Consider the following 10,289-nt stretch of genomic DNA (forward strand, 5'->3'; position numbering starts at 1 on the left):
GTTACGCCCCTGACCATTGCTCTCTTTTGGGTTCAGTTTCCCCCTTTGTGTCTAAACATCACTATATCATCAAAATTTGTTTTTAATAATAAAGACCACCAACTTCATAATTCTGTTTGTGATTCAGATTCAGCCAATTCCAGCATTGGCAGATTATGATTTTTTAGAGAGTTATCACATCCAGATGCAGAAAAAAGCCTAAATGTGAAAATCCGCCATCTTAGACCTGCCAGGGTTCTGTTTTAGTCAATGGCAGAGGTCCCTATCCTATTTTGAAGTTTCTGTGATCTGCGCTGGAATTAGCCGGAAAATCTGTCCATTTTGGACTTTTCGTAAAAAAAAAAAAAAGCCAGAAAAAAACGTTCTTTTCCGGAAAAAAACTTGAAAAGATTGTACAATTTTGGTTTTAGCTTGATTTTATCAAGTTTTTACCTGAACCAATTGAATCAAGGGTTTTTTTTAATAATAAATAAGGTAAAATCAGGTATGGGAGTTTGGTTTTGGGTTTTTTTATTTCAAAAATTAGATAAATTCAGATTTTAGTAAAAAAAAGCCTCATAATGTTTGCAGACATCAGCACAACACTGACTTCTAGACTGTGGTTAACACACATTCACCCTCTGTCAATTTCTACTCTCAAGTTACTTGGAGGTCATACACTTTCTTTCCTCTTCACATACAAACTCAATCAACACATTTTCATAAAAGTTCAACGGAAGATTTACAGAACATGCAGTTAAATTTGCCCGAACGTCTTCAGTTCTTCTTTCTTCTGTGTTTAGTCCAGTTTGCTTCAGGTTAGTACCCAATGCGTATTCATTTATTTGTAGCATTTTTTCTCATCTGGTAATGTTAATAATAGATGTATCAAGGTATACTCTACATATGGCAATGTATTTGTTGTAAGCTTAAGGCTTTCTTAATTTTCTTATATAATTTAATCTCCATATTATATTAAATATATGTTTTTAAGACCAAATGAGATATGGTCTCTCTTTATATAGTAGAATGAGTTAGAATAAATGAATAAAATATACATACATATATATATATATATATATATATATATATATATATATATATATATATACACAGTATATATATATATATATAAGATTTACATATACATTTTTAGAGAGAGAGAGAGAGAGAGAGAGAGAGAGAGAGAAAGAGAGAGAGGATTTAAGCAGCAACACTCAAACAGTTAAAACATACGCACCCCAGGCCTGTACCATTCTCTACCAAATATTGCAGTTTTCCAAAAAAAACGTGTATATTATGGTTTCACTCTGCTATATCATTTTTATTTCACTTTGTCTGTGTCCTTTTAATCCTCCATATTATGGGAAGGTTGGGAAATGGTCCTGAGCATTTTTGTCTCCAGTATACAAATGGAAGTTAATGAACTCTTGAATAACTATCTCTATAAAGGCTACGGAGCATTGGGGGCAGCAAAAAAATAATTATAAGATTATAAAATAAATAAAGTCAGAATTATGAGATTAAGGGGGTTATTTACTAAAATCTGAATTTATCTCATTATTTTACTAAAAACTCCCATCCACGATTTGACCTTATATCATTAAAAAAATTGAAAACATTTTGATCAAGAAAAATCTTTTTTGGATTGTCCAGCGACAACCCTGAATTTATCGAGTTTGACGCCCAAAAGCTAAAATATTTTTGCTAAAAGCCATAATTCTTCGGATTATCGTACAAACCCAAACTCAGATCATGATTTCCCACAAAAAATGTTTTAAAAGTCATGATATCAGAATTTTTTTTTTTGCTGAACCCAGTGCTCTTCCGTAATTTTCTTTCATACTTATATAAATTGATTTCCCTTCCAATCACAGCTGGTAACATTGTGACCCTCTTTTTCATATTTGGAGGGAAGGTGGTGTTGCTCAGTCGTAACCTATGTGTTATGACAGTAAAAACATATTTGGCAAAAATTGTCACCAGCGGTTATTAACCATAAATTGTGTCCTTGGGCTCAAGTGCATTTTAGATGAGCACTAAGGGGTGCCCTCTTGGACCCCTTGGAACAGTAAATGACCCCTAGAATGTACTCATAGCTTGGAGATAAGATGGGAGTATAGTCTGACCAACAGGAGGAATACCACACTGAAATGGTTTGCCTTCAGCATTAAGTACCTTTCCTGCTGTAGTTTTTTCACTAAGTTGAATGTTGTCTGGAGAATACTAACCCCTTGATTGAGCATGGCTCTGCTTTTTTTTTATATAACAGCATGCTAGCACCTGCTCCACTAAAGGCTGGTCATTTTAGGGTCTGATATTACATAGTTACATAGTTAAATTGGGTTGAAAAAAGACAAAGTCCATCAAGTTCAACCCCTCCAAATGAAAACCCAGCATCCATACACACACCCCTCCCTACTTTTAATTAAATTCTATATACCCATATCTATACTAACTATAGAGCTTAGTATCACAATAGTCTTTGATATTATGTCTGTCCAAAAAATCATCCAAGTCCCTCTTATAGTCATTAACTGAATCAGCATCACAACATCACCCGGCAGTGCATTCCACAACCTCACTGTCCTGACTGTGAAGAAACCCCTACATTGCTTCAAATGAAAGTTCTTTTCTTCTAGTCTAAAGGGGAGGCCTCTGGTACGGTGATCCACTTTATGGGTAAAAAGGTCCCCTGCTATTTGTCTATAATGTCCTCTAATGTACTTGTAAAGTGTAATCATGTCCCCTCGCAAGCGCCTTTTTTCCAGAGAAAACAACCCCAACCTTGACAGTCTCCCCTCATAATTTAAGTCTTCCGTCCCTCTAACCAATTTAGTTTTACTTAGTCTCTGCACTCTCTCCAGCTCATTTATATCCCTCTTAAGGACTGGAGTCCAAAACTGCCCCCATACTCCAGATGAGGCCTCACCAGGGACCTATAAAGAGGCATAATTATGTTTTCATCCCTTGAGTTAATGCCCTTTTTTATACAAGACAGAACTTTATTTGCTTTAGTAGCCACAGAATGACACTGCCCAGAATTAGACAACTTGTTATCTACAAAGACCCCTAGATCCTTCTCATTTAAGGAAACTCCCAACACACTGCCATTTAGTGTATAACTTGCATTTATATTATTTTTGCCAAAGTGCATAACCTGCATTTATCAACATTGAACCTCATTTTCCAGTTTGCTGCCCAGTTTTCCAACTTAGACAAATCACTGTGCAAAGTGGCAGCATCCTGCATGGAACCTATAGTTCTGCACAATTTAGTATCATCTGCAAAAATAGAAACAATACTTTCAATGGCCACCTCCAAGTCATTAATAAACAAGTTGAAAAGCAAGGGACCTAGTACAGAGCCCTGCGGTACTCCACTAACAACACTGGTCCAATTAGAAAATGTTCCATTTACCACCACTCTTTGTAGTCTATCTTTTATTGATCAGCTGTACTTAGGCCTATTTCCACTTCAAGCCCTCTGGCAGATCCACCTCCTGCTATGATGGAGTACAGAGACTGAGCTCCCATTGGGAGCCAATCAGCCAAAATGTTGTTTCTTATGCACTTTTTGGCACCCATACATTTGTCCCTCTATATTAAGCATGTACTACTTTTTTCCCTATAAGTATCTTATCAGGAAACTAGATATTTTTCAGAGAGGCTGTGCTAATCCTGCTGTATATTTACATTCCATTACAGGAGGCCAAGATGACCTTATCCAAGTGCATGGACTTCTAAACCACTCCATTACCTTGTCATACCACCGGCTCTTGGAACGTCCTGTGAAAATGACAATCTGGGAAATAAAACGAAGGGGAAAAACCTTTGCGGTGGCGGAATATAATGGAGGTCAACTTGAAATACAAAACGAAAAATTTGAGAACCGGATACAAGCATCAAATGGTACAGAATTAAAAATTCACTCTCTGAGAATGGAGGATACTGATATCTACAAAGCTGATATTATTCTAACAGATTTACACATAAATACAGCATACTTTAATCTCACTGTTCATGGTATGTATCCCTTTAAAATGTATTTTCTTTATACTATTTCACGGCACAATAAAAACATACACATGTCCCTGTTTTTAAAAGAAAATTTTAAATCTAACTCAGCCAGGGAACAATGCATTCTTGTACATGGCGGAAACTGCAAACAGACTAGGAAATAATCATTTCAGGCATTTCATTTGAAAACATGATTTTATTTCATGCATATTGATCAAATAGACTGATACTGCCCCAAAGTGGATTCTTAAGCAACAGATAGTTTACATCTTATTACGTGGCATATTAAAGAAACTTAACAAACTGGAGTATACTGTATATATATATACGTAAATATTGCCCTCCTTACCTGGAGCTGCCATTATGTGATTGGCTGTGAATAACTTTCTGACCACCTGACCAGAAATACTGCAGCTCTAACTGTAGCTCCAGTGTGAGATTAAAAGACAGAACTTTATCCTACTGCTTAAAAAATATATTATTATGATTAGGACATTGAGATATTTTTGTGCCTGAAGCTCCTAAAAAATGCCTTCCCCTTTAAGTTTGGTGGCAGATAGTCGCCCAGCGACAAATCTCCTCTTCTTCTGGTGACTAATCTCCCCGAAAAGGATCGATTTGTTCGGTGAAGTCGTTCCAAAGTTGCCTCAAGAGGGAACTTCGGAAAACCGAAGTGATCCGTATGCCATCTCGCCGACGATTCACATTCTTGCCGACGGGAAGTTTTTTTGGGGAGATTAGTCACCGAAGAAGAGATTTGTCGCCGAATCTGCACGTCTGCCACCACCCTAAACAAATTGTTTGAAAGTTGCATGTAGGACTGGCCAGAATAGGGATGACTTTGACATACAGGTAGTTGACCAGTTTGAATATATTGCAATATATGGACCAGGGCCGGAATTAGGGGTAGGCAGAGTAGGCACGTGCCTAGGGCGCAAAGCTGGGGGGGGCGCCAGGCACGTACCTGCTGTGTCGCCTACCCCATGTCCAGTCCCGTCTCTCCCCGACTGCGCCTGGAATTTTTTCCTGGCCAGGTTGCCTAGGGCGCCTGGCCGGGTTGGCCCGGCTCTGATATGGACAAACAATCCCTGTTTTGTTTAAAGGGTAAGGCATTTTTAGTAGCTTAAGTCACAAAGTGTCTCTGTCTTAAATATATTGATAATTGTTGAGTGCAGAGGACCTCTTGTATTTGTCTGTATAAATTTTGTGGTCACAGCCTCATTGTACCCCCATTTAATATTTTTAAAAATTAGTGATGAGCACAACTTTCTGTTTTTGGGCCAGCCAGCTAATAATGTGGTTTCGAACACTAAAGTTGTTGCCATCACAGTAGCCAAAGGTGCTATACAAAGAAGGAACTTCAGGAATCTTATTTAGAATTGTATTCAGGAGTTTGAAAACTAAACTGCTTTGTGACAACACTAAGATTTATTCATATAGAATTCCAGATCGCCTGATTTATTTTCTCATTCAGAGCCCGTTTCTGTCCCAAGCATAACGGCTGATCTGAAGGGAGACAACAAAGGTCGGTGTGAATTTACCCTGCATTGTTCTGTCCCATCAAACGCGTCGCTCACGTTGTTCAGCTGGATATACAGATGTGGGAATTCTGGGTACCAGCACTATGCAAATGGCAGCACTCTCACTATTATGTTACAGAATTTGTCAGAAACTACTGAATTCCTTTGTTTGGCACAAAATCCTGTGGATGTAAAAAATGCCTCTTTCTATTCGGAACAGATCTGCAATAGTGTTAAGTCACCACCTTGTAAGTAATAGCTAACTTGTGTCATGATGTTAAGATATTTGGTAATGTTGTATTATTTGTCAATGTTTTCAATTATTAATATCCTTTTTTTATATAGTTCCAACATATATCAGTATCACCACATTTGCAGAGATTATACATTATTCCCATCAGTCCCTACCCCAGTGGAGCTTACAGTCTAAGGTCCCTCTCACACTCACACTGGGGTCAATTTTATAAAGAGCCAATTAACCTGTCTGTATTTGTGAGAGGAAACCAGAGTACCCAGAGGAAACCCACATAGATTCATAGCAGTGTTTCACTAAGAAACAAAGCCTTTAAAGCTTTACACATGTACATTTGCACAGAACATGCCTACCCAGGGCTGTATATACGTATAGGCACCAGAGGCCCTGTGCCTAGGGTTTCAGCTTTAAGAGGGCAGCCCTCAGTTTCTATATATTAAATAAAAGTCCAAAAAAAAAGACATTCTCCTCACTGCAGCCAGATTATTGCCTACTAAATCTGATGGTAGAGGAGGGAACTTGGATGTAACGCGTGTGTGTGGTAGAAAGTGACATAATGCACATGATGTCACCATGAATGCACATGACGTCACTTCCTGTGCATGTGCACTGGGGCCTGTGAGAAGGTGCGCTGAGGTCCAGTACCTTGGGTTGCACTGGACCAAAATACAACACTGGTATCTTCCTTCTCTAATCTTCTATCTGGTACAAACAAGCCTGCTGTTTCCCCAATATCATGTTGTCTCTTTATTAATACCTACTTCCACCAGTACATATTAACCCTCCCATTCCATCAAACCTTCCCACTGTGGTGCATACCAGAACTCTCCTATCCCCATCTCTCCTCCTCACTTCAGTCCATATCAGTGTCGGACTGGCCCACCAGGAAAACTCCCGGTGGGCCCTTGTGCTGCTAAACATTTGGTCTATTTCATGGCCATTCCCTATTTCTAGTAGAACAAAGAGGCTAAATAGATGGAATAATAGATTATAGTATGTAAAGAATAGAGACTAGGAGAATAGAGGTTGAGTGAGGAGAGGCCAGAGGAAGAACAATAGTACTGAGAATGGGCCCCTGGCCTACATTTTCTTGATGGGCCCCTGGTCTAAGGTTTTCTGGTGGGCCCCTGGTGTCCCAGTCCGACACTGGTCCATATTTATTCTTCCATCATTTTCCTTCCTACTCTTTTTGTTCCTTCCTCTCAACTCCCCTGTCAACAATCTGTTAGTCTTCTCCTTCCTCCCTTCCTCCACAAATCAGCCTTTTACTTTCTCCTTCTCCCCTATCCAGTACATGTCAATTCTATATTTTTCCCTCTACCCTCCCCACTCCAGGACAAGCCAGTCCACTCTTTTAGTCCATATCACTCTTCCACGAGCCAGTAGTTTCTTCCTGGCCCTTCTCTATTTAGTTGGTAAGTCACATCTTCTAGTAGGTATAAAGCCTATCAAAACCTGACATGTCAGCAAATAAACTTCAAAAGATCATTGCCTAAAATGGGAACTATTACAGAAATGAAAATTGAATTTGTACTTTATCTCATGGACAAATGCTTTATAAATATAATGAATTAAAATTGTGGTTCCATTTCTGAATAATCAAGTTACTCTTCACTCTGCCCTTCACTGCTATCTGTCTCTCTTCAAGCAGTCAATCAGATGGGCAGTTAGGTCTAATACATCAGTGAGGGCTCCCTTAGCCTAGAACATGTATTAGATTAGAGCTTACTCTTTTAAAATAACAGTCTCCACTATAAATCATGTCTCTTTATTAGGGATGTCGCGGACTGTTCGCAGGCGAACTTGTTCGCGCGAACATCGACCGTTCGCGTCCGCCGCATGTTCGCGAACGTAACGCAACGTTCGCCAATTTGGGTTCGCCTTAGCTGGCGCTTTTTTTTGCCATTTCTCCCCCAGACCAGCAGATACATGGCAGCCAATCAGGAAGCTCTCCCTCCTGGACCACCCCCACACCCCCTGGACCACTCCCCTTCCATATAAACTGAAGCCCTGCAGCGTTTTTTCATTCTGCCTGTGTGTGCTTGGAAGAGCTAGTGTAGGGAGAGAGCTGTTAGTGATTTGAGGGACAGTTGATAGTAACTTTGCTGGCTAGTAATCTACTTGATACTGCTCTGTATTGTAGGGACAGAACTCTGCAGGGATTTGAGGGACATTTTAGGTTAGGTAGCTTTGCTGGCTAGTGATCTACCTTCTACTGCAGTGCTCTGTATGTAGCTGCTGTGGGCAGCTGTCTGTCCTGCTGCTGATCTCTCATCTGCATCTGTTCTTCAAACCACTGCCACCTAGCTGTGTGAGCTTTTTCACATTCTGTCTAAATATCAATAATAATACCGTCTCCAGAAACACCACCTGAGTGACGTAGTGTGATTTCTGCCCTTTACAGCACAAAACGCAGCGCTGTGTCAACAATGGATTTTTTAGAAACATATTTGCCCTTGATCCCCCTCTGGCATGCCACTGTCCAGGTCGTTGCACCCTTCAAACAACTTTAAAATCATTTTTCTGGCCAGAAATGTCTTTTCTAGCTTTTAAAATTCGCCTTCCCATTAAAGTCTATGGGGTTCGCAACGTTCGCGAACCGTTCGCATTTTTGTCCGGACGTTCGCGAACATGTCCGCGAACATTTTTTCCGACGTTCGCTACATCCCTACTCTTTATGTGCAGGATTTATGTAAGAGTCATATATTTTAAAAGAGTGAGCTCTAAGACACCTTCTAGGCTAAAGGAACCCCTCCCCCTGTACAAAAGGAGAATACAGAGAGACAGCTTGCCAAGAGAGGAATAGTAAAAATTAACTTGATTATTTCAGAAACAGAACCAAAATGTTTAATTTATTAAATGAGAAGCAAATAAAGAAAACCGGACACTCTATTATCTATAACCGAACTCTTCACCATAACTCCACAACCACTGTCATTGCACAAACCCCAATATCGTCAGGCCCATCCCTGATGTCACTGCCCCTGCCTAATATCACCAGTCCTGTCATCTTTGCCCAGGGTTTAGTCTGCAGAAAACGCAGCAACCCTGAAGCTTATAATACATTTTCATTTTTGCAATAAATGCCTGTTAAAAAACCTGTTATCAGTGACATTGAACATGAACTCCTTTAGGTGTTTTTGAACAGATTCCAGCATTCCACTCCCAGTGGAAGGCTATCGACTGGTACGGGAGACTGGGTTCAGCATTTGTATACAGATTATCTGCCCAGTCCTCTACCAGTTCTAGTTGTATACACAGTGTTGCTGGCTCTACGGACATTTATTCTTATTATACCTGTGTTGGAGTCAACTCATGAGCAAGCCTTTGGAATAATTTTCTTTTTTCCTCCCATTTCTATTTCAGATAGCACATGCTGGATAAAAGTATCTATTGCTATCCCTGTTGTTGCAGTTCTGTGTCTTGTTGTGATACTCTTCATAAAGATAGCCAAGAAATAAAGTACAGTGAGTTAATTGTTCCTGCATTTTACAGTTTCTTTGTGAACCCCCGCCCCAATATATATAATGCATCATGTATTTACCTGATTTTGTATTGTCCCAGATGTTGTACTATTTATTCTGGTCCTCTAAAAAACATAAAACGGGGGACTCTTAATTAATCTGCCCCTTAAGGTTTTTTTTTTAAAAAAGTGAAATCTTTATCAATTGCTCCCTGTTCCTATTTCTGCAGCAGACATTAAAGCAGAGCAGGAGGTAATTCTTAACAGTCTCAAAAAGAATGCAGATAAATATCATTGGTGATTGTTGCCCATAGCAACCAGTTACATTTGAACAGCGACCAACAAGAAAAACAAGGCAAATATCTAATTGGTTGCTATGGGCAATAGTACCAGTGAAACTTATCTCCAACCTTAAAGTGACCATACACGGGTAGATAGGATAATACATGGGTCCTTAAAACTAATATGGCAGCTTATCTGCCCATGTATTGACAGGCTCACCTGACAGATATCTGCCTGAAAATTGGGCAGATGTTGATCGACCAGGTTTGATTTTCCAGTCTGATTAAGGACCCCATCGGTTGGTTGATATGGTTCATGCTCAGACGGTTCCTATTTCGGCTCTTGTGGTCTGATCCTTTGGCCCTAGGGACAACCAATCAGATTAAGCCTATTACCACCCACCTTAGGTGGTCATATCGGGTGAAAGAACCACTTGTTTGGTGATATCAGTCACTGTTCAAATCTAAATGTAAAAATTGGTCACTATGGGCGACAACACCAATGATGTTTGTTTGGCCCTTCACTATTGATTAGATATCTGTGTAGTGTTACCAGTTATTGTACCAGTTATTACATTCTAAGGGCATGTCAGATAATATAATTAAAATTCACAGGGGAAATAAAAGAACAGCAATCCTCCCGATACCTTCCAGTCTCTCCCACTTTTACTATATCACTCTTTTCTTAAAACTATTTTTAAGGCAGCACCTTTTCCACTCCTTCATGATGACAACTGTCCCCTCTGCTGCTGCCCAAGCATTGCAGTCTGACCC

The 10,289-nt window shown here is 39.6% G+C and overlaps 1 protein-coding gene across 1 annotated transcript; it reads left to right on the forward strand.

The window, feature by feature from the left end:
• The first annotated feature begins 596 nt into the window (after positions 1-596).
• LOC121397191 (SLAM family member 5-like) lies at positions 597-9,850 on the forward strand. The gene is made up of 4 exons (XM_041573515.1): positions 597-797; positions 3,687-4,004; positions 5,473-5,766; positions 9,138-9,850. Exons 1-4 carry the CDS (start codon positions 731-733, stop codon positions 9,230-9,232), a joined length of 774 nt encoding a protein of 257 aa, XP_041429449.1. The 5' UTR covers positions 597-730; the 3' UTR covers positions 9,233-9,850.
• The last annotated feature ends 439 nt before the right edge of the window (positions 9,851-10,289 follow it).

Source organism: Xenopus laevis, chromosome 8L (genome assembly GCF_017654675.1).
Source record: "Xenopus laevis strain J_2021 chromosome 8L, Xenopus_laevis_v10.1, whole genome shotgun sequence".
NCBI classification, from domain to species: domain Eukaryota; kingdom Metazoa; phylum Chordata; class Amphibia; order Anura; family Pipidae; genus Xenopus; species Xenopus laevis.

Bases quoted from the DNA above. Each gene is read 5' to 3' on its own strand.
- LOC121397191 (XM_041573515.1), top strand. From the start codon at position 731: ATGCAGTTAAATTTGCCCGAACGTCTTCAGTTCTTCTTTCTTCTGTGT. The intron at 4,005-5,472 runs GTATGTATCCCT...TTTCTCATTCAG, and splicing joins CTTTAATCTCACTGTTCATG to AGCCCGTTTCTGTCCCAAGC. The intron at 5,767-9,137 runs GTAAGTAATAGC...TTTCTATTTCAG, and splicing joins TAGTGTTAAGTCACCACCTT to ATAGCACATGCTGGATAAAA.